At 43.3% G+C, this 24,278-nt stretch overlaps 1 protein-coding gene across 1 annotated transcript in view; it reads left to right on the top strand.

The window, feature by feature from the left end:
- The first annotated feature begins 7,591 nt into the window (after window positions 1-7,591).
- The window catches only part of ZYG11B (zyg-11 family member B, cell cycle regulator), a 104,651-nt gene continuing 87,964 nt past the window's right edge, over window positions 7,592-24,278 (top strand). The window contains exon 1 of the mRNA XM_007978734.3: window positions 7,592-7,833. Coding sequence (XP_007976925.1) covers window positions 7,804-7,833 — 30 coding nt within the window. The 5' untranslated portion in view covers window positions 7,592-7,803. The remainder of the gene's footprint in view (window positions 7,834-24,278) is intronic.

Genomic DNA, 24,278 nt, shown 5'->3' with positions numbered 1-24,278 from the left:
AAGTGATTCTTCTGCCTCAGCCTCCTGAGTAGCTAGGATTACAGGCACCCACCACCACACCTGGCTATTTTTTGTATTTTTTAGTAGAGATGGGGTTTCACCATGTTGGCCAGGCTGCTCTCAAACTCCTGACTTCAAGTGATCTGCATCATTCCTTGGCCTCCCAAAGTGCTGGGATATAGGCTTGAGCCAGCGTGCCCAGTAACAATCCTTTTTTACATTAGCCAAGCATGATAGTTTGTGTCCGTAGTCTGAGTTATTCGGGAGACTGAGGCAGGAGGATTGCTTGAGCCCAAGAGGTTCAGGCTGCAGTGAGCCATGATTGTGTCACTGTACTCTAGCCAGGGTGACAGAACGAGACCTTGTCTTTAAAAAAAAAAAAATTAGAACATCAATAAAGGCATTCCTCATTGTAAAAATTATTTTTACTTGTAGGATAAATGGCTCTAAATTACTACTTTTAAAATTATTGATTTACTTTAAAAATAAGTAATACATCTTCATGATTCAAAAAAAAATCAGGTTGGGTGCAGTGGTTCACACCTGTAATCCCAGCACTTTGGGAGACTGAGGCAGGTGGATCACTTGAAGTCAGGAGTTTGTGACCAGCCTGGCTAACATGGTGAAACCCTGTCCCTGCTAAAAATACAAAAATTAGGCGAGCATGGTGTCACACGCCTGTAATCCCAGCTACTCAAGAGACTGAGGCAGGAGAATCGCCTGAACCCGGGAAGCAGTTTGCAGTAAGCCGAGATTGTGCCACTAACCTCCAGCCTGGGTGACAAAGTGAGACTCCGCCTCAAAAAACAAAAACAAAAATTAGCCAGATGTGGTGGTCAGCACCTATAGTCCCAGCTACTCGGGAGGCTGTGGCAGGAGAATCACTTGAACCTTGGAGGTGGAGGTTGCAGTGAGTAGAGATTGTGCCACCACGCTCCAACCTGGGCGACAGAACGAGACTCTGTCTCAAAAAAGTAAAAATAAATAAAAAATAAACAAAAAGATACAAAAGATTATATACTATGAAAATCTCCCTCCTGCCTGTCTCTGGCCATCCAGTTTTCTTCATTGCAGAAATGATGTAAGTTTCTGTTAAATTCTTCTGGGGATATTTTATGCATATATAAGCAATTATGAATGGGTATTATTACCATCACTTCTTACAGGAATATTAGCCTGCAATACACGCTATTTAGGGCATTGCTTTTTCACTTAACAATAGATCTTGAAGCTATTTCCCTATTAGTGGACAAAGAGCTTTCTCAATCTTTTTTAAGGCTGTAGAGTATGCATTGTATAACTACACTGTTATTTAACCAGGTCTGTATTAATGAACATTTAAGCCAGGTACAGTGGCTCATGCCCAAAATCCCAGTGCTTTGGAAGGCTGAGACAGATGGATTGCTTGAAGCCAGGAGTTTGAGACCAGCCTAGACAACATTGACCAGTCCCCGTCTGTACAAAAAGTTAAATTTTTTTTCATTTTTTTCTACCATGCCTATAGTATCAACTACTTGGGAGGCTGAGGTGGGAGGATGGCTTGAGCTCCAGAGTTCAAGGATGCAGCGAATGATGATTGGGCCACTGCACTCCAACCTGGGCAATAGAGTGAGACCTTGTCTCTAAAAATAGATAAATAAATGAAAATAAAACATTAAATTGTTTTCAGTCTTTTGCTATTACAAATAAGGCTTGAGCATGTGTATCAATTAAACTTTTAAAAGTGGAATTGCTGAAATAAAAAAGGGAAATGGCTGGGTCAAAAGGAATGTGCATTTAGGCAAGTTATAAATGCCACCGCTAAATTATCCTCCATAGAAGTTATCCTAATCACACTCCCACCAACAAAATATGAGCATACCTGTTCAACATCACCCTGCCTTTCCACACGGTATCTTCTCAGTCATATATCTCTGCCAATCGGATAGATAAGAAGTAGTAATTTCAAAGAAATTCTAATTTGCATTTATCTTATTATAAGTAAGAGTGAGCATTGAAGAGCCATTTCTATTTCTTTTTCTCTGAACTATCAGTTCACATCTTTTGTGCATTTTCCCCCTTGGGTTTTGTTCTTACTGATTTCAGCTCTGAATACAGATATGAACATTATTCATTTTCCTATGATATGAAATGCGTGTGTGTGTGTATATATATAGAGTCACATATAGTGACATATAGTCACATATAGACACATATAGTCATTTGTTGTCTGACTCTCCTTATGGTGACTTTTGCCTTACATTTTTTATTTCTACATAGCTGAATTTATCAGTCTTTTCTGTCATGGCATCTTGGTTTTGTTTTGTACTTATTTATTTATTTATTGAAATGGAGTTTCCCTCTTTCGCCCAGTCTGGAGTGCAGGAGTGTGATCTCAGCTCACTGCAACCTCCGCCTCCCGGTTTCAAGAGATTCTTTTGCCTCAGCCTCTGGAGTAGCTGGGATTACAGGCACCCACCACCATGTCCGGCTAATTTTTGTATTTTTGGTAGACACGGGGTTTTGCCATGTTGGCCAGGGTGGTCTTGAACTCCTGACATTGTGATCGGCCCGCCTCAGCCTCCCAAAGTCCTGAGATTACAGGTGTGAGCCACTGCGCCCAGCTCTTGTTTTGTACTTAAAAAGATTTTCCTCACTTTAAGATTCTAAAAAACTCTCCCATGGTTCTTTCTTCCAGTATGTTACGGTTTCCTTCCTTCTTTTTTATTTTATTTATTTATTTATTTATTTATTTTGAGATGGAGTCTCACTCTGTCACCCAGGCTGGAGTGCAGTGGTTCGATCTTGGCTCACTGCAACCTCTGCCGCCCAGGTTCAAGCGATATTCCTGTTTCTACCACCCGAGTAGCTGGGATTACAGGTGCCTGCCACCTCGCCTGGCTAATTTTTGTAGTTTTAATAGAGATGGGGTTTCACCATCTTGGTCAGGCTGGTCTTGAACTCCTGACCTTGTGATTCACCCGCGTTGACCTTCCAAAGTGCTGGGAGCCACTGCGCCCTGCCTAATTTTGTATTTTTAGTAGAGATGGGGTTTCACCATCTTTGCCAGGGTGGTCTCGAAATCCTGACTTTAAGTGATCTGCCTGCCTAGGTCTCCCAAAGTGCTGGAATTACAGGCGTGAGCCACCATGCCTGGTCTTCTTTTTTACATTTTAATCTTTGATATATTTGAAATTTGTCTTAGTGAATAGCGTGAAGTGTAAATCCAAGTTAAAATTTTCTAGATGTCTATCCAGTTATTCTAACACCAAATATAATTCCACCTTTTTCTTTCTGACTTGAAATGCTACCTTTAGTATTATACTAAGTTCCTAGGTAATTTGGATTTATTTTTGATCCTTCGTTTGTGCTTCATTGATTGTAAATCAAGCAAATCAACTGTGACTGCAATCTTTCCTGATGGCAGAACCCTGAATTTTTTTTTTTTTTTTTTTTTTTTTTGAGATAGGGTCTTACTCTGTCACATAGGCTGGAGTGCAGTGGCGCGACGATGCCTCACTGCAGCCTCGACCTCCAGGGCTCAGGTGATCCTTCCACCTCAGTCTCTAGAGTAGCCGAAACTACCACCATGCCCAGCTACTTTTTGGTATTTTTTTTGTAGAGATGGAATTTTGCCATCTTGCCCAGGCTGGTCTCAAACTCTTGGTCTCAAACCGTCTATCTGCCTTGGCCTCCCAAAGTGCTGAGATTACAAGTGTCAACCACCTTGGCTGGCTAGAACTCTATTTTTTTTTTTTTGGAGAAGGAGTCTCTCTGTCGTCCAGGTTGGAGTGCAGTGGAGTGATCTCGGCTCACTGCAACTTCTGCTTGCCAGGTTCAAGCGATTCTCCTGCCTCAGCCTCCCAAGTAGCTGGGACTACAGGTGTGTGCCACTACACTTGGCTAATTTCTTTTGTATTTTTAGTAGAGATGGAGATTCACCATGTTGGCCAGGCTGGTCTCCATCTCCTGACCTCATGATCCACCAGCCTCGGCCTCCTAAATTGCTGGGATTACAGGCCTGAGCCACTGTACCCAGCCTAGAACTCTAATTTTTAATGATAATTTTCCTCCACTACAAGCAAGTCCTTAGGGAAAGTAACTCACAGATCAGACGGAGAGTAAATCGTGATTGGTCTAAGCTAATATTGGCGGTCGTATTCTCTTTGGTATTTATTGGCTTATCCGTGTTACTTGAGGGGAAATCTATTGAGTAACTACCAAGAAAAATTGTAGCTTATTAGACATATAAGGGGAGATGTTTAGCTGGCATTTAGATATGTAAGTATGAAATTCAGAATAGAGATATAATTTTGGGGTTACCACAGCATAGATAATATTTAAAGTAACGTGATGGGATAAGATTATGAAGGAGTGTACATGGAAAAGATAAAAAGTCTAAATATTGAGCCTTGGGGTACTACAGTATTTAGAGGTCAGAGAAATGAGGAGAAACTAGGAGCAGCCAGTGAGATGGAAGACCCAAGGGGGTGGAATGTCATGGTAGCCAAGGAGGGGGAAGTAATGAGCTGTGTTTAGCGATGTTGGTAGGTCAAGTAACACGAGGACTGAGAATTGACTGGTGTCAGCAAATGGACACCACTAGTGACCTTGACAAGAGCATTTCAGTGGAGTGGAGGAGGTAAAAGCTTAACCAGAGAGGATCTCACCGAAAATGAGAAAAAGGTTATGTCAAGGCCAGGCGAGGTGGCTCATGCCTGTAATCTCAGCATTTTGGGAGACTGAGGCAGGCAGATTGCTTGAGCTGAGGAGTTCGAGACCAGACTAGGCAACATGATGAAACCCTATCTTTACAAAAAATACAAAAATTAGTTGGACATGGTGGCACACGCCTGTAGTCCCAGCTACTTGGGAGGCTGAAGTGGGAGGATCGCTTGAACCCAGGAGGCGGAGGTTGTAGTGAGCTGAGATTGCACCACTGCACTCCAGTCTGAGCAACAGAGTGAGACTATGTACAAGCCACCTTTGTGAGGCATTTTGCAGAAAAGAGAATGGAGAAATGGGGCAGTGGGTGGGGGGTCAAGTCCAGTCAAGAGAGGGTTTTTTTTTTTGAGATGGAGTCTCGCTCTGTTGCCCAGGCTAGAGTGCAGTGGCGTGATCTCGGCTCACTGCAACCTAAGGGAGGGTTTTTTGTTTGATTGTTTTAAGATGGAAGAAATAAATTCATGTTGCTATAGCAATGAGAGGTAATAGCAGAAAAATAGTGATGTAGGCGAGAAGAAGAATTGCTGGATAGGTGTCTTTGAGAAAGTGATGTGGTATGAGACCTAGTACTTGAGCTTCTCAAAGTATGATCAGTGGACTAGTGACCATCTAGAAATGGTTTGTCACCAGTTTGTGACAGCAATTCAGAATTAATATTTTGAAACTTTTATAACAATTTTACAGAAAAATTTTATGTGTGCTGGATTTAATAATAAAAATTCTGCCTAGCATAGTCAAATTAATAGAGACAGAAAGCAGAACAGTGATGGCCGGGGATTGGGGGAAGTTAGGAATGGGGAGTTATTGTTTAATGAGTACAAGCTTTCAGCTTTGCAAGATAAAAAAGTTCTGGAGGCCTGGCACATCGGCTCACGACCGTAATCCCGGCACTTTAGAAGTCTGTGGCAGGAGGATTACTTGAGCCTAGGAGTTTGAGACAAGCCTGGGCAACACAGTGAGACCTTGTCTCTGCAATAAATAAATAAATAAATAAATAAATAGCCAGGCATGGTGGTACATGCCTGTAGTCCTAGCTGCTTAGGAGGCTGAGGTGGGAGGATTACTTCAGCCCAGGAGTTTGAGGTTGAGTGAGCCGTGATTGTGCCACTGTACTCCTGATGGGTGACAGGGTAAGACCTTGTCTCAAAAAATAAATAAAAAGAAAAATAAGTTCTGGAGTTCTTGATGGGGATGGTTGTACAACAATGTGAATGTATTTAATACCACTGAGCTATACACTTTAAAATGGTTAAGCAGGTTTTAAAAAGTCTGGGCTTGCATTTTGGATGCTTGTTTTTAAATTTTATTTTTTTCTAGTAATTAATTTTGGTTATATTTTACAGAAATTTAGTTTTGTGATTGGGGATAAAACCTGGGTCTTTTAGCACAGATGCTTGAGAACTGAGGAGGATTTGACATTAGCTAAAAGACAAATAATTCGCTTGCAGTAAGGAAAGGAAGGCAGAGAGAGTATCAAAGCAGAGTTACAGGTTAGTTGGAAGTCATGGTGGGTGCTGGGAACTTGTAGATGTTCTTTTTGGTTTGTTTGATTTTCTCATGAATTGGAAGCAAAATCATCAGCTAAATGAGGATGAGGGAGGAAGTGTTGGAGGTTTGAAGAGACAGGAGACTTGAAATAGTTATGTAGCAAGGTGGGAGAGTGTGTGAAACTGGAGAAATGTGGTAGGGTAGCCATGCATTATGGCCCCTTGAAAATAATGATCTCAAATTTACGGGGAGTCAGTCAACCACTTTTGGCTTTTTCTCCACCCACTCCATTGCTAGAGTTCTGTCAGTACAAAGAAAGCAGAAAACGACTAGAGAAATGAAGGTAATACTGAAGAAATCGACTTCATGTACCTCATATACTCACTTTCCCCCCAAAACAGCTTAGATTCTATTAGATTCCATTTCATGATGGACAATAGAATCTAAGCTGTTTCAGGAAGAAAGTCAGTACACGAGGCCAGTGTGGGGAGGAATAGCGAAAAGGTAGTTGGATCAATGGATTTAGGGTCTTGGAGTTGAAGTTTTTGGAGTTGGAGTATTATCAGAGGGAGTGAGCTAGAAAGGTTGTGGCCGGGCGCAGCGGCTCACACCTGTACTCCCAGCACTTTGGAAGTCCGAGGCAGGTGGATCATCTGAGGTCGGGAGTTCGAGACCAGCCTGACCAACATGGTGAAACCCCGCCTCTATTAAAAATACAAAAATTAGCCAGGCTTGGTGCCGGGTGTTTGTAATCCCAGCTACTCAGGAGGCTGAGGCAGGAGAATCACTTGAACCCGGGAGGTGGAGGTTGCAGTGAGCCGAGATCGCACCACTGCACTCCAGCCTGGGCAAAAAGAGCGAAACTCCATCTCAAAAAAAAAAAAAAAAAAGAAAAAAAAAAAAAGAAAGAAAGGAAGGAAGAAGGTTGCGATGGGAGTTAGAGGATTAAAATTAAGACTGTAGAGAAGTTACAATTATTCGTATGAGCATGAGAGTGAGAGGCTGAGCCAAGAATGATCCCTAGAGAAGAATCTGAGAGGCCAGAGGATTGGAAGAATTAAGCGAATTTTGAAATCACCAAGAATTTTGACAATAGTAGTAATGAATGACAGTGAACCAGAAGCCCAAATCTTAAAGAATGATGATGAGTGACAGAGGGGTCTATAGGCGACCTAAGCGAGCGGTGCTCTAATCTCTTGTCATAATGTAATATTTAAAGCTCTTCATATTTTGAAGGGAGGCTAGGATTTGGGGGTGTGTTGCTCCTTTAAGGGTCTGGGAGGGGGAGAAACTACAGGTCGGGCTGGGGGGGCGGGAGCCCTCGGCTGAGTCTGCGCATTGAGAGCGGAGGCGGGGCCAAGCGCGGGCTCGCGCGCCCGGGCGGGTCCTCGCGGGGGCGGAGTCTGCGCTCGGGTTCGGGCTGCGGCTGAGGCTGCGGCTGCGGCTGCTGCTGCTGCTGCTACAGCTACACTTCTAGCTTAAGGGAAAGAGGCCGAGGCCTGGGCCAAGCCCGGAGCCGCCGCTCGCCGGAGCCTCCTGGAGCCTCCGCGCCGGCTCAGCCTGGGGGCGGGCTCCGGTCCGGCCCGCCGCCGCACCCAGGACGGAGGCTGCATGCCCGAGGACCAGGCCGGCGCAGCCATGGTGAGGGAGCAAGGCCTGCCCTAGCCGCAGCCGCCCGCCACCCTAGCCCCCGCCCGCCGCGCTAGCCCCTGCGAGCTTGCCCCTCCTTGTCTCTGGTGCCCCCTCGGGCTCCCTGCCTTTACCTCTTTCCCTCGTTACCGCCCCCTCGATGTCCAGCTCCTCCTTGCCCGTGCTCCCCCATTCACCTGCTGGGGTGAACCCCTTTAGGTGACATCCCCTGAATCTCCCTTCTACCCGATGACATCCTTTTTATCACTCCCAGTGACAGCCTTTTTCTCATTCCTTTTGTCGCCCACTCCTTGTCCTTTAACCCTAACCCTTCCCTCCTTTCTCCTCTATCATTTTGCCTTTTTTTCTCTTATGTGAATTTTACTTCCCCCCCTTTCCTCCCTATTTTTCGCTGCTCTTCCTTGCTCTTTTCACCCCTCTTCACCATTTTATCTCCACTGCCCCCTCCTCTCCATGTTCCTTCTCCCCTTCGTCCTCTCCCATCCACGTTTCCTCTTCCCTTATCGGATGTCCTCGCTCGGTTCGCTTTCGCAGCTGTCCCCATTTCCTTCTACGGGCTTCAGGGGTCTAAGCAGTAACAATTTGAGGACTGTTGCTTCCCGGGAGCTGTAGGTCGGGCAGATAGGGATTTGTAGACTTGCTTCTTCCTTTTCGTTTTTGGAGGCATTGAAGAGATCCTGGAAGCCTATTAACTAGTGTCATTGCAAAACCGGAGTGGTGGTGTGTTACAGAGCAATGAAGTGAGGGCCAGCATGCATACTGTGACCTCAGGAGAGATCTAGTCTTTTGACAGAAATAGCTAAAAAATGTTTTGAGTTTCTTTCTTTCTTTCTTTCTTTCTTTTTTTTTTTTTGAGCATCTTTTAATGTGGAGGTACAGCTGGAGAAATTTAAAAATACTTGTTTACAGACTTGACTATTATTACTTAAATGATTTGTTTTCATTTGGAGGCAGAGACCAAGGGCATTTGAAGACTGACAATCAGCTTGGCAGGTTGTGACTGTCTCTTTAAACCTTCTAAAGAGTTCATTTGTTTTGCCCTGTCTGCCTTTAGTTGGGAGAACCTTATATTTGCAAATTTTCTTTCTGTTTGAAAATAGGTTGAGGCTTCAGTTGGATTTTTTCATTGAGTTGGGTTATAAGTGGTTTGCTGTACATTTATTGAAAACATTGCTCCAACATATGCAACAAGCTAAATTTTGGTCTCTGGGAGGAATAAGGCACAACTAAGTCCTGATAATTATCTTCCCCTAGGAGGTTAGTCAGTTTCTTTTTTTCCCTCCATCTGTTTTTTAGAAAAGTGATGTACTATTAAATTATTTAATCTATGAATTTTCCCTAACTCGCTCCTGCATTTTTAGTCTGTCATTTCCCTGTGTCTGTCTCCTTCACTTTCACACACTGTTATTGTATGCTAACCTGTTTCTCCCTGTGGAATGTAAGTTCTAGGTAGCAACCGTGCCTTACTTGTTATTCCAAGTGCCCAGGCCAGCTAGGTGCTTGAATGATTCACTTTATGGTCTCATTTCCCACCTGACTAGTATAAACTTAAATTGAAATTTGAGGTAGCTAGTGGATTACACAGAAAGAGTGAGTCTGAGAATCGTTGTTTGGAGATGATCTTGCTCTGTGGCCCAGGCTGGAGTGCAGTGCCACAATCATGGCTCTTTGCAGCCTTGAACTCCTGGGCTCAAGCAATCTTCTCACCTTAGCCTCACAAGTAGCTGGTACCACAGGCACGGACTACCATGCCCCACTAATTTGTAAAACTTTTTGTAGAAATGGAGTCTCGCTGTGTTGCCCAGTCTGGTCTTGACCTCCTGGATTTAAGCCATCCTCCCACCTTGGCCTCCCAAAGTGCTAGAATTACAGGCATGAGCCATCACGCCTGGGCAGAGAATCTTAATTTTGGTGCAAAAATGATATTGAGTGAGGTATGATGATATACTTTTCAGAATAAAGAGCCATCCTACCTAAGACATCACATTGCTAGATTTTTGAAAGTGTGGGCCCTTCCATTGAGAATGAATGTATGAGAGGGAGGAGTTATGAACTCCGCTTGAGGTATTTAGGATTCGAAAGTGTCCTTTGAGCTTGGCCTGAAAGTTGAATAGGGTTTTTTAGATCATTTTGGGAAGGGGAAGAATGCCTCATGAATATGAGTAGCAAGTAGAAAGGATGCCCTCACAGGGATTTTTTTTTTTTTTTTTAAAGAAAGAAAGTAGGAAGGAATTAGGATGCATTGTAGGAAGTAGTATTACCATTATATAGCATGGAAGGATGCAAGAATGAAGATGTGTAGTAGGAAATGAGGCAAGCAAGATATTGTCTTAGCCCAGTCAATCTACTGTAACAAAATACCATAAACTAGGTAGCTTGTCAACAACAGAAATTTATTTCTCTAGAGTTCGGAAAGCTGGGAAGTCCAAAATCAGTTCCCCAGCGGATTTGGTGTCTCGTGAGGGCTGTTCCTGAGTCACCTTTTCACTGTTTTCACACGTGGTGGCAGGGGCCAGGTGGCTCTCTGAGGCCTCTTTTATAAGGGCACTAATCCCATTCATATGGGCACTACACTGGTGATGTAATCACCTCCCAAAGACCCCACCTCCTCATACCATTACCTTGGGAATTAGGATTCCAACATATGAATTTAGGGAGACAGAAACATTCAGGCCACAGCAGACATATTAGGCATGATTATGTTTTAAACTTTGCATCTAATTAACTTGATTTTTCCTTGATGGTTAAAACATGTACACACAGAGTAACAGTGTATGTATGGGAGACATGAGGAGAAGGCAAAACATTAGCTCATTTTGAGCTAGGAATTATCAGTAGAGGCTACTTTTCCTAGTGCAGTATTTTTCGTAGATAATAAATACAGCTGAATGAATGGTTATTATAAAGCTTTGTATTTTATATTTGTTTTTTTTTTTTTTTTGGAAATGGAGTCTCGCTCTGTCGCCCAGGCTGTCGCACCCGGCCATTTGTTAAATGTTAATTAGGTTGCGTTTGAATAGTTGAGATGTTTAAGATGAATTCTTGATTGGGCATGATGGCTCACACCTGTAATTCCAGCACTTTGGGAGGCCAAGGCAGGCGGATCACCTGAGGTCAGGAGTTCGAGACCAGCCTGGCCAACATGGCAAAACCTCATGTCTACTAAAAATACAAAAATTAGCTGAGTGTGGTGGCATATGCCTCTAATCCCAGCTACCCGGGAGGCTGAGGTAGGAGAATCACTTGAACCCGGGAGGCAGAGGTTGCCGTGAACTGAGGGCAGGGCCTGAGTGTTTGTAGTTCTTCTTTTTGAGGCAGGGTCTTGCTCTGTCCCTAAGCTGAAGTGCAGTGGCATGATCACAGCTCACTGCAGCCTTGACTTCCCAGGCTCAAGCAATCCTCTCACTTCAGTCTCCCACGTAGCTGGGACCACAGGTGCCCACCATCACACCGGGCTAATTTTTATATTTTTTGTAGAGATGGGGTTTCGCCATGTTGCCTAGGCTGGCCTCGAACTCCTGGGCTCCAGTGATCCTCCCGCCTCAGCCTCCGAGAGTGCTGGAATTATAGACATGAACCACTATGAAAGTTTGCATTTCTGTCGACACCCATGTAATGCTGATGCTGCTGATCTGTGAACCGCAATTTGAGAACTACTGGTCTAAGACATAGTCCTTACTTTTAATTAATCTAACAATGTTTTTGGAGTGTTGTTGACATTGGGGAAATCACAGATAGTAAAATAGATGTGACCTCTGGCATTTTTCATCTTATGTATATAGAGCAGTTTTATTTATTTATTTATTTATTTGCTTGCTTACATACTTTGAGATAGGGTCTTGCTCTGCTGCCTATACTGGAGTGCAGTGGCATGATTACGGCTCACTGCAGCCTCAAACCCCTAGGCTCAAGCAGTCCTTCCAGCTCAGCCTCCCAAGTAAAGCTAGGATTTCAAGTGTGCTCTGTTATATGCAGCTGATTTTTTATTTTTGTGTAAAGAAGAGATCTCCTTGTGTTGGTCAGGCTGTTCTCAAACTCCTGGCCTCCAGTGATCTTCCGACTTTGGCTTCCCAAAGTGCTGGGATTACAGGCACAAGCCACCGCATCCAGCCTGTATAGAGTAATTTTAAATGTGAAGAGTTTTAATATATCTTGAGTTTGCTGAAAAAGGACAAGTTGATAGCTGGGCATGGTGGTGTATGCCTGTAGTACCATCTGCTCTAGAGCCTGAGGTGGGAGGCTCACTTGAGCCCAGCAGTTCAAGGCTGCATTGAGTTATGATCATGCCACTGCACGCCAGCCTGGGCAACAGAGTGAGACCTCATTAAAATTAAAAAAAAGAAAGAAAGAAAAGAAAAGAGAAGTTGTGGAATAATGGAATAGTTAGGAGTGACTTTGCAGAGGTCTTACTTTCAAGTAGAGAACTGAGGGATTAAATTGTAGGAGTTATGTAAAGAATAGTCAAGATAGGCCGGGTGCAGTGGCTCACGCCTGTAATCCCAGCACTTTGGGAGGCCGAGGCGGGTGGATCACCTGAGGTCAGGGGTTCGAGACCAGCCTGACTAATATGGAGAAACCCCATCTCTACTAAAAATGCAAAAATAAGCTGGGCATGGTGGCGGGCACCTGTAATCCCAGCTACTCGGGAGGCTGAGGCAGGAGAATTGCTTGAACCCGAGAGGTGGAGGCTGCAGTGTGAGCAGAGATTGTGCCACTGCACTCCCGCCTGGGCAACAGAGTGAGACTCCGTCTCAAAAAAAAAAAAAAAAAAAGTCCAGATAGAAGGAGCAGCATGTGCAAATGACCTGTGGTGATAACTCTCTCTTGCCTGCCTAACTCTAACATATCCTGGAGTTCTCAATTCAGGGAACTCAGGGAAACCCTATCCAAAAAACCTAGGTCACTCCTCTCTTTATTATGTAGCACTTTTTCATAGGATATATAGCTACTGTAATTTTATATTTCTTACTATAATTATTTAATTAGAGTCTCTTTCCATGTCCAGAATGTAAAAATCATTGATAAAGAGATGATTTTTGACCAGCTTCTAAGGGCTAGGTGATGTTCTAGGCACTGTGATTACAGAGGTTAAAAAAAGACTTGGGATACAGGGAGGGGATACACAATAAATAAATTATAAATGTATAATGACAATAGTTATATAATAAATGCTAAGAAAAAATAAACCAGGGTAAGATATAAAGTGATATTGTGTGTGTGTGAGGGGGCAACTATTTTAGATAGGATGGTTAAGCAGCAACACTAATAGCTTTTATTTATTTATTTATTTATTTTTGAGTCAGGATCTTACCCTGTCACCCAGGCTGGAGTTCAGTGGTGCAACCACGGCTTGCTGCAGTCTCAACCTCCCAGGCCTAAGCCATCCTCCCGCCTCATCCAACTCAAGCAGCTGGGACTATGGGCATGCAGTACCACGCCAGGCTAATTTTTGTATTTTTGTAGAGATGGGGTTTCACCATGTTGCCCAGGCTGCTCTCAAACTCCTGGGCTCTTGTGATCGGCCCACTTTGACCTCCCAAAGTCCTGGGATTACAGGCCGGAGCCACCGTGCCTAGCCTATTTTTTTCTTATGACAGTGACATTTTGAACTAAAAAGATGGAAGTTATTATTAATATCAGTAAATATGTTCTTGAAACTTGAAAAAAGATGTGTGTGGGGGAATCAATAAATAAATTGAAATCCCTTCCAACCTTATGCTTTTGAACCATAAGTTTGAGCAGTCTCATGCCAGTTTGAATCAGAGTCATTCAGAAGCACAAGTGGAGAAATGTCCTACAATAGGAAGGAAATCTTACTAAATTTTCTTCTTGCTTAAAAAAAAATTATATATTGTATACAGAGATTAAACATCAACACTAGTGGCATTCTATATCTCCCCCTACTATTAGACATATAATTTATTAGCTGACTAAAATTCTAAATTATTTGGCCGGACATGATGGCTCACGCCTGTAATCCCAGCACTTTGGGAGGCCGAGGCAGACGGATCATGAGGTCAAGAGATTGAGACCTTCCTGGCGAACATGATGAAACCCTGTCTCTACTCAAAATACAAAAACTAGCCGGGTGTGGTGGCGGGTGCTTGTAATCCCAGCTACTCCAGAGGCTGAGGCAGGAGAATCACTTGAACCCGGTAGGGCAGAGGTTGCGGTGAGCCGAGATCAAGCCATTGCACTCCAGCCTGGGCAAAAAGAGCGAAACTCTGTCTCAAAAAAAAAAAAAGTAATAATAATAATTCAACATAGGAGGTTATTTTCCTTAGATAAAGCTCATGCATGGAAGCAATTGTATACAAAGACAGAATTATTTCCTGTTTCAGTAAAATGTACAAACAAGACTCAGCTAGTTCTCTGTAGGATTATCATTCTAGTCATTTTCAGAGTATCTTGCATTGAATTTCTCTACGTAAAATTAAGTTACTGAGGCCGGGCGCGGTGGCTCAAGCCTGTAATCCCAGCACTTTGGGAGGCCGAGACGGGCGGATCACGAGGTCAGGAGATCGAGACCATCCTGGCTAACACGGTGAAACCCCGTCTCTACTAAAAAATACAAAAAACTAGCCGGGCGAGGTGGTGGGCGCCTGTAGTCCCAGCTACTCGGGAGGCTGAGGCAGGAGAATGGTGTAAACCCGGGAGGCGGAGCTTGCAGTGAGCTGAGATCCGGCCACTGCACTCCAGCCTGGGCGACAGAGCCAGACTCTGTCTCAAAAAAAAAAAAAAAAAATTAAGCTACTGAGAAAGTTTTTATCAAATTTTACTCTGCGGTAAAATTTGTATATCAAACCTTTTATAGGTTCCCTTGATTTCAAAATAATAGTAATATCTCTTAAATAGAATGTTAGTTTTTATTCTTTTTTATTAAATGTGTTTGTTGTAGAGGTCATGCTTAATGATTTACAAGAGTGTATTTTTTGTATAGTTTTTGTGAGGCTGGGCATGGTGGCTCACGCCTGTAATCCACATCTGTAATCCCAACACTGTGGGAGACAAAGGCAGGTGGATTGCTTGAGCCCAGGAGTTCGAGACCAGCCTGGGCAACATAGTGAGACCCGGTCTCTACACAGAATAAAAAAATTAGGGCACGTTTGGGATCCCAGCTACACAGGATGCTGAGGTGGGAGGATTGCTTGAGCCTAGGAGGTTGAAGCTGCAGTGAGCAGGATTCGCACCACTGTACTCCAGCCTGGGCAACAGAGCAAGACACTGTCAATCAGTCAGTCAGTCCATCAGAGATATCTTGATGTGTCATTTAAGAATCATGCTCAGATAAATGTACTCATCATCAATGTACTTATATTTCTTGTCTTTAACTGTTTGTTATACGAAGAAAAGCTACTGTATTCAGTGTTCAGATTAAGTTATAACAATGGAATGACGTTATCATGACCCATTCCCCTAATTCCCACTAATTGACATGTGTTGAGTAGATAAATTCTTGGATACTCTCAAACTATTCTATTTTTATAAAGGAGAAAATTTTAGATAATTATTAAATATTCAAAAATATACAAATTGAAATAGACATCAATTTTTTAAATTTTTTGTTTTTTCATAGTGACAGGGTCTTGCTCTGTGGCCCAGGCTGGAGTACAGTGGCATAATCATAGCTCACTATAATCATGAACTCCTGGGCTCTTTAGATGATCTCTTGCCTCGGCCTCCTGAGTTGCTAGGACCACAGGCATACGCCAGCATGCCCAGCTAATTTTTTTTGTTTTTGTAGAGGTAGGGTCTAGTTTATGTTGCCCAGGCTGGTCTCAAACTCCTGGGCTCAAGTGATCCTCCTGCCTCAGCCCCTCAAAGTGCTGGGATGTCAAGCCATGAGCCTGGCAGACATCAATATTGAATGTAATGATGCGAGCCTATAGATGAATTGGGAAATGCCGACTAAAACACTGCTTTTTTCATAGGTCCTAGAACTAGCTCTTAAAGTATATTTAATAAGTGGTAGAAATAGTCATTATTAACAATGGAATAAAAGGTTTTTTTTTTTTTTTTTTTTTTTAAAGAGTCTCAATCTGTCGCCATCTCAAAAAAAAAAAAAAAAAAAAAATTAGCCGGGCGTGGTAGCGTATGCCTGTGATACCGGCTACTGAGAAGGCTGAGGCAGGAGAATCACTTGAACCTGGGAGGTGGAGGTTGCAGTGAGCCGACATTGCACCATTGCAGTCCAACCTGGGCAACAAGAGTGAAACTCTGGCTCAAAAAAAAAAGAGTGATTTAGCAGTATGGGTTCAAGAACTACAAAATTGTACACACTCTCTGACCAATTTTCTTGTTCTTTTTCTTTTATTTTGAGACGGAGTTTCACTCTTGTTGCCCAGGCTGGAGTGCAATGGTGCAATCTGGGCTCAGCGCAACCTTTGCCTCTCGGGTTCAAGCGATTTTCCTGCCTCAGCCTCCCGAGTAGCTGGGATTACAGGCATGCACCACCATGCCCAGCTAATTTTTGTATTTTTGGTAGAGATGGGGTTTCTCCGTGTTGGTCAGGCTTGTCTTGAACTCACGACCTCAGGTGATCCGCCCACCTTGACCTCTCAAAATGTTGGGATTACAGGCGTGAGCCACCGTGCCTGGTCCAGATCACTTTTATAAAGCACTTTGAAGAATATGTCTTCAGCACTTAAGTATTTCTTTGACAAACTTAATGCTACAAGTACTATTCTCACGCGAAGTAATCGTGATTAAGATTTTCCAGGCTCATAAATGAAAGAAAAATAAATTCTGTAGTAACTAGGCAAGGGTGGAATGAGAAAAGAACACTGGGGGCGTGCCACTCTTCCTACTCAGAATTTTCTTTATTTTGAGACGGAATCTCTCTCTGTCACCCAGGCTGGATTGCAGTGGCGCAATCTCGGCTCACTGCAACCTCCGCCTCCTGGGTTCAAGTGATTCTCCTACTTTAGCCTTCTGAATTGCTGAAACTACAGGCGCCCACTGCCACGCCTGGCTAATTTTTGTATTTTTGGTAGAGATGGGGTTTCACCGTATTGGTCAGGCTGGTCTCGAATTCCTGACCTCAAGTGATCTGCCTGCCTTGGACTTCCTACTCAGAATTTTTAAATTTCTCCCTGTTGTCTGAGACAATAGACCTTGTAAAGATACCTCTTTAACACTGAAAACCTTGAGAGCCAGGACAGTAACATACTTTCAGAATACATTAATTGTGGGGGGAAAAAACCAAAAAGCAGGTTCGGTAGGAATTCAGTAATATTTTAAAATGATACTCTGTTAAACCTAACATCTATTATGCATTAAAAATATCAAGATATTATTGTGTACAGAGTGTACTTGATACGCATGTAAATTTGTGAACTCCTTAAGATCCTTGTGGAGCCTGTAGTTTCGGCCCTCTAGTTTACAGTGGTCTTACAGGGCTGTTGTTCTATACAGATTGTACTGCACAACTCAGGTAACAGCCATTCTTATAGATAGCAGTGAATCTGCAGAGATACGTATCCTGTGTACTTGGTGATGTCTAGCACATAGTAGGGACTCAGCAAATAGTTGTTGAATGAAAGTGTTTTATTTATTTGTTTGTTCGTTTGTTTGAGATGGAGTTTCGCTCTGTCACCTAGACTGAAGTGCAGTGGCGTGATCTCAGCTCACTAGAACCTCTACCTCCCGGGATCAAGTGATTCTCCCACCTCAGCCCCCTGAGTAACTGATATCACAGACGTGTGCTACCACGCCCAGCTAATTTTTTTTTTTTTTTTTTTTTTTTGAGGTGGATTCTCGCTCTGTCACCCAGGCTGGAGTGCAGTGGCACCATCTCGGCTCACTGCAACCTCCACCTCCTGGGTTCAAGCAATTCTCCTGCCTCAGCCTTCTGAGTAGCTGGGACTACAGGCACATGCCACCATGCCCAGCTAATTTTTGTATTTTTAGTAGAGACAAGGTTTCACCATGTTGGCCAGGCTGGTCTCGAACTCCTGACCTAGGTTGTCCGCCACCTCAGCCTCCCAAAGTGCTGAGATTACAGGTGTGAGCCACCATGCCTGGCTAATTTTTGTATTTTTTAGTAGAGACGGGGTTTTGCCATGTTGGCCAGGCTAGTCTTGAACACCTGTCCTCAAGTGATCTGCCCCTTTGGCCTCCCAGAGTGCTGGGATTATAGGTGTGAGCCACTGCGCCTGGCCTGAAAGTGTTCTATATAGTATACTAGGACCTTTATGATCTGATCTTTTTTACTACTTTAGCCTTATTTCTTTTTTTGTTTTGTTTTGAGACGGAGTCTCGCTCTGTTGCCCAGGCTGGAGTGCGGTGGCGCGATCTGGGCTCACTGCAAGCTCCGCCTCCAGGGCACACACACTACATTGTGTGTGCCCTGGTTATAGCAGTTGTTTTCTGTGGTATTATTATTTGTTAATGAGGCTGGCTGTGTCTCCAGATTGTGAGCTCTTTGAGGGCAGGACAGTGTTGTGTTTTTACAGTTTCATGTCATAAGCACTTAGCATAGTGCTTGACATGTAGTAAGTACTTACCAGTATTGAACTGAACAATATTGGCCGGCTGCGGTGGCTTATGACTGTAATCCCAACACTTTGGGAGGCCGAGGTGGGCGGATCACCTGAGGTCAGGAGTTCGAGACCAGCCTGGCTAACATGGTGGGATCCCATGTCTACTAAAAATACAAAAATTAGCTGTGCATGGTGGCACGCCTGTAATCCCAGCTATTCGGGAGGCTGAGGCAAGAGAATTGCTTGAACCCAGGAGACGAAGGTTGCAGTGAGCCGAGATTGTGCCATTGCACTCCAGCCTGGGCAACAAGAGCAAAACTCTGTCTCAAAAAAAACAAAACAATACTGAGTAATACAATATTTGTTCAGTGTGTGTTTGATAGAGAATTGCATAAGGTGATGTTAACTGAGATGTTGTGATAGATGAAAAAAATTGAACACTCTGTACAGGTCCCCTGAGGGGAAGAGGTTGGATAGGTAAGAAATGTTAGAACAGGTAGTTTCTTTTACTAGCCTAAATGGCACTTTTGACCTAGGATAAATGTTCTGTCCACAAGGATTTAACAGGAAGAGCTGGGAAGAAAGCCTCGTGATTTTGAAATGAATTGCGAAGGAGTATCCCTTTGTATAAACACTTGAAAGTCACTTGTCTGTATAATTTGTAGAGGTGTTCTTCCAGAGAATAGGATGTTTAAACTCAGATAGTAAATAATCAGTTACTGCTAAATCTAGAGGGGTGGTTAATTCTTTTAAAAACTTTTATTAACTTTTTGTTTGTTTTTATTTTTTTGAGACAGGTCTTCACTCTGTTGCCCAGGCTGGAGTACAGTGGTGGCATCTCAGCTCATTGCAGCCTCTGCCTCCCAGGTTCAAGCGATTCTCCTGTCTCAGTCTCCTAAGTGGCTGGGATTACAGGTGCATGACACCATGCCAGCTAATTTTTGTACTTTTTTAGTAGAGTCCGGGTTTCACCATGTTGGCCAGGCTAGTCTCCAACTCCTGACCTCAAGTGATCCACCCGCCTTGGCCAAAGTGCTGAGATTACAGGCATGAGCCACCACGCCCAGCCTTAATAGCTTTATATAAGGATCTTTTGTTTTTCTGTTTTGTTATCTTCAGTTCTCCTTTGTATAAATGTTTTTCTTAGCTTTTCAGTGTCTGAATGCCTATTCAATGTCATATTTTTCTTTTCTAAGGACTTTTTTTTTTGAGATGGAGTTTCGCTCTTGTTGTCAAGGCTGGAGTGCAATGGTGTGATCTTGGCTCACCGCAACCACTGCCTCCCTGCAACCTCACCTCCCGAGTTCGAGTGATCCTCCTGCCTCAGCCTCCTGAGTAGCTGGGATTACAGGCATGCGCCACCACACCCGGCTAATTTTGTATTTTTAGTAGAGACGGGGTTTCTCCATGTTGGTCTCAAACTCCCGACCTCAGGTGATCTGCCCACCTCGGCCTCCCAAAGTACTGGGATTACAGGTGTGAGCCACTGTGCCCGGCCAGGACTTTTTTTTTTTTTTAAAGCTGTAATATTCTTGGTGATATAACATTTGTAATTTTCATTTCATAGGCCCTGTAACCTTTTTTTTTTTTTTTTTTTGTGGCAGTGTCTCACTGTATCACCCAGGCTGGAGTGTAGTGACGCGATATTGGCTCACTGCCACCTCTGCCTCCCGGGGTCAAGAGATTCTCCTGCCTCAGCCCCCCGAGTAGCTGGAATTATAGTTATCCACCACCACACCTGGCTAATTTTTGTATTTTTAGTAGAGACAGGGTTTCACCGTTGGCCAAGTGGGTCTTGAACTCTTGACCTCAGATGATCTGCCTGCCTCAGCCTCCCAAAGTGCTGGAATTACAGGCGTGAGCCCGAGCTACAGTGCTCAGCCGACCCTGTAAACTTTCTCAAGTCATTTTAACTTTCTATGCCTCCATTTTTTAATTTGTAAAATGAAAAGGTTATATTAATCCTCTGTTTGATTCTTCCATCTCTTAAAGAAAAGGTAGTAAGATTCTAGCAAGTTAAAAGCGAGTACTATAGTAGAGTAGATACATTCTATTAGCTATAGTACTATGGGATCTGGGCAAACTGCTTTTATAGGCTTAAATTTTATGTAAAGTTGAGCTCTAACCTCTCTGAATGTATTACCCACCTTTTCACACCAGAGACCTTTTATTTCAATTAAGTTAAATTTCCAAAGTGCTTTGTTTTATTTATTTTAATTTTTTTTTTTTTTTTTTTTTTTTTTTTTTTGAGAGAGTCTGGCTCTGAAGCTCTGGCTGGAGTGCAGTAGCACGATCTTGGTTCACTACCACCTCTGCCTCCCAGGTTCAAGTGATTCTCCTGCCTCAGCCTCCCAGGTGCCCACCACCATGCCTGGCTAATTTTTTTATTTTTAGTAGAGATGTGGTTTCACCATGTTGGCCGGGCTGGTCTTGAACTCCTGATGTCAAGTGATCTGCCTGCCTCGGCCTCCCAACATGCTGGTATACAGGCATGAGCCACTGCTCCTGGCCCTTGTTTTAAAGGTATTTTCATGGACATCCCATTTATTCCTCATTACCATTTTGTGGGATAGTCAGAGGTTTAGCTTCAATTTTTCAGATAAGGAAACTGAGAAGTTAATTGATTTTCCTAAGGTCACACAGCTAGTAAGTAGCAGAACCAGGACTGACTGTGCAAGCTCAGTGTTCTTTCCATTATTAACCCACTTCTCTGTTTACCATATTATGTTTCAAAACTCCAGGTTACTGTAACAGGAAAATAATGCTAAAGTATCCTTTGAATTGACAATTCTTGTGATCTGCTCAGTGGTCACTGACCTGAATTTTTGTTTTGTTTCCTAGAATAGCTTTATCACATGACCTTAGATGGAAGAGGAGGGCATTTATGTAGCTTTCCAGGTCTTGATCTTTTTTAGGTAGAACTCTACCCCCTTGCCCTTTAACACATATCCGCTTGCCATAGTGGCCAGGCCTTAAAGTGATATGTGCAAGAAGCTTGCTTTACTTGCTTTTCAATTTGGCATCTAGGAGTCTCCAAAGAGTAGTTGGTGTTCTTTTAAAAAGAAAAACAATTCTCCATAGTTTATAGCAAATAGTTCAATATATCTGTGCCCTTAAGAACAATATTATCTATTATCTGTGATCTATGCCCTTGGTACTACCCTCTTTTTTTTTTTTTCTGTTTTTTTTTTTTTTTTTTTTTTTTTTTGAGACAGGGTCTCTGTCACCCAGGCTGGGGTGCAAGTGGCACGATCTCAGCTCACTGCAATCTCCGCCTCCTGGGTTCAAGCAATTCTCATGGCTCAGTCTCCTGAGTAGCTTGGATTACAGGTGTGCGCCACCACCTCCAGCTAATTTTTTGTATTTTTAGTAGAGGCGGGGTTTCACCATGTTGGCCAGGCTGGGCTCCAACTCCTGGCCTCAAGTGATCCACCCACCTTGGCCTTCCAAAGTGCTGGGATTACAGGTGTGAGCCACTGCACACTGCTGGTACTATCTTCTTGACCTTCCTCCTCGTCTGTAAAATGATTACAGTTGGGGTGGGGGAGGGTAAAGGGATTAGATCATATCTAAGGTTATAATAGATGTTTATTTCTGGAAGCCTGACTTGATTGAATTAGTAATAGAAAATAAAAGTTTTGGCTGGGCGTGGTGGCTCACGCGTGTAATCCCAGCACTTTGGGAGGCTGAGGTGGGCAGATCACCTGAGGTCAGGAGTTCAAGATCAGCGTGGCCAACATGGTGAAACCCCATCTGTACTAAAAATACAAAAATTTGCCAGGTGTGGTGGCATGCGCCTGTAATCCTAGCTACTTGGGAGGCTGAGGCAGGAGAAACGCTTGAACGGAAGAGGTAGAGGTTGCAGTGAGCCGAGATCGTGCCATTGCACTCCAGCCTGGGGCACAAGAGTGAGACTTCGTCTCAAAAAAAAAGAAAAGAAAAGTTTTTTAAAAGCCCAAACAGGAGATTTCCCATGAAGTATTAGGATGAGGAGTCAGAAATGTCTAATAACTCAATTTCTCATAGGTACCTGTGAACTCAAATGATATTTGAGTGCCTTTCAGTTTCATTCTTTGGTTTGAAGGCTGGACTTGGGACTTAATATTTCTCTCTGGATATGTAGTCTTTTTCTCTAGAGGCAAATGGTATTTTAATTATACTTAACAATAAATTTGTACTTGACTGTTCATTTATTCATGCAATAAACATTTAGTGCCCACTATGTAATAGGCATTGTTTTAGGCTCTGAGAATACAGTAGTGAAGAAAACGCAGGGTTTTTTTCTATGCAGCTGATATTCTGCGGTAATACATTTATTGAGCAGGTAGTATATGCCAGTTACTGTTCTCAGTGTTGCATTTAGAATTTATTTAATTCTGACAACAATCCTGTGACATAGGTACTGCTCTTGTGTGCATTTTACAATCACGAACTGAGGTTCAGGGAGATTAAGTACTCTGCCTAAGGTTATGTAGTTTTGTAAATGATAGAGGTAGCATTTTAATCCAGGCAGTCTGACTCCCAAGCCCACACTCTTCATCATAGTATTACATAGTCTTTTAGAAAGATGTCCATAAAAAATCTCTTTCTATCATTAAATTGTCAAGTTTGTAATTTTTGTAGCCACCTGATTTCTGGCCCAATCTTTACAAAAAAGTCACCCAAGGACACAGTAAAGGAGCACTATGAAAGCCCTTGTGTTCTGTTACAGGAATTACTAGTCTTAGGAAGCTTTTGAGAAGGACATCTTAAGCCTGATTCTTTTTTTTTTTTTTTTTTTTTTTGAGACGGAGTCTTGCTCTGTCGCCCAGGCTGGAGTGCAGTGGCCGGATCTCAGCTCACTGCAAGCTCCGCCTCCCGGGTTCACGCCATTCTCCCGCCTCAGCCTCCCGAGTAGCTGGGACTACAGGCGTCCGCCACATCGCCCGGCTAGTTTTTTGTATTTTTTAGTAGAGACGGGGTTTCATCGTGTTAGCCTGGATGGTCTTGATCTCCTGACCTCGTGATCCACCCGTCTCGGCCTCCCAAAGTGCTGGGATTACAGGCTTGAGCCACCGCGCCCGGCCAAGCCTGATTCTTAAGAGTTGAGAGGCCAGGCATGGTGACTCACGCCTATAACCCCAGCACTTTGGAGGCTCAGGCAGGAGGATCGCTTGAGCCCAGGAGTTCAAGCCTGAGCAACATAGTAAGACCCCGTCTCTACACAAAAATTAAAAATTAGCCAGACATGATGGCACGTGCCTGTAGTCCCAGCTACTCAGAAGGCTGAGGTGGGAGGATCTTTTGAGCCTGGGAAGTCAAGGCTGCGGTGAGTTGTGATTATGCTATTGTACTCCAGCCTGGATGACAGAGCAAGACCTTGTCTCTAAAAAAAACAAAAAGAAAAAAGATAGAGATAATTTTTTTTTTACAGCTGTACACTGTGTTTATGTTTTGTTACTTCAAGAATCAAAAAGTTAAAGTTCACAAAATCGCTAAGAAAGTTACAGTAAGATAATGTTAATTTATTATTGAAGAAAGAAAACGTTTGCTCAGGAGTTGGAGACCAGCCTGGGCAACAACATAGCAAGACCTTGTCTTTACTAAAAATAAAAAACATTAGCTGGGTGCTTTGGTGCACACCTGTAGTCCCACCTATTCCAGAGGCTAAGGTGAGAGGATCGCTTGATTCCAGGAAATTGAGACTGCAGTGAGCTATGATCACACCACTGTACTCCAGCCTGGATGATAGACTCTGCCCCTACCCCCCCCCCCAAAAAAATGTAAATATATTTAGTGTAACCTAAGTATTTATAGTCTACAATAGTGTGCAGTAATGTCCTAGGCCTTCACATTCACTATTACTAACTCAACTGATTTATTCCGAGTACCTTCCAGTCCTGCAAGCTCCATTTATGTTAAGTCCCGTCTATAGGTGGACCATTTTTTATCTTTTATACCTAGTTTTACTGTACC

Source organism: Chlorocebus sabaeus, chromosome 20, assembly GCF_047675955.1.
Source record: "Chlorocebus sabaeus isolate Y175 chromosome 20, mChlSab1.0.hap1, whole genome shotgun sequence".
NCBI lineage: Eukaryota > Metazoa > Chordata > Mammalia > Primates > Cercopithecidae > Chlorocebus > Chlorocebus sabaeus.
This window is presented reverse-complemented; position numbering and strand designations above follow the sequence as displayed.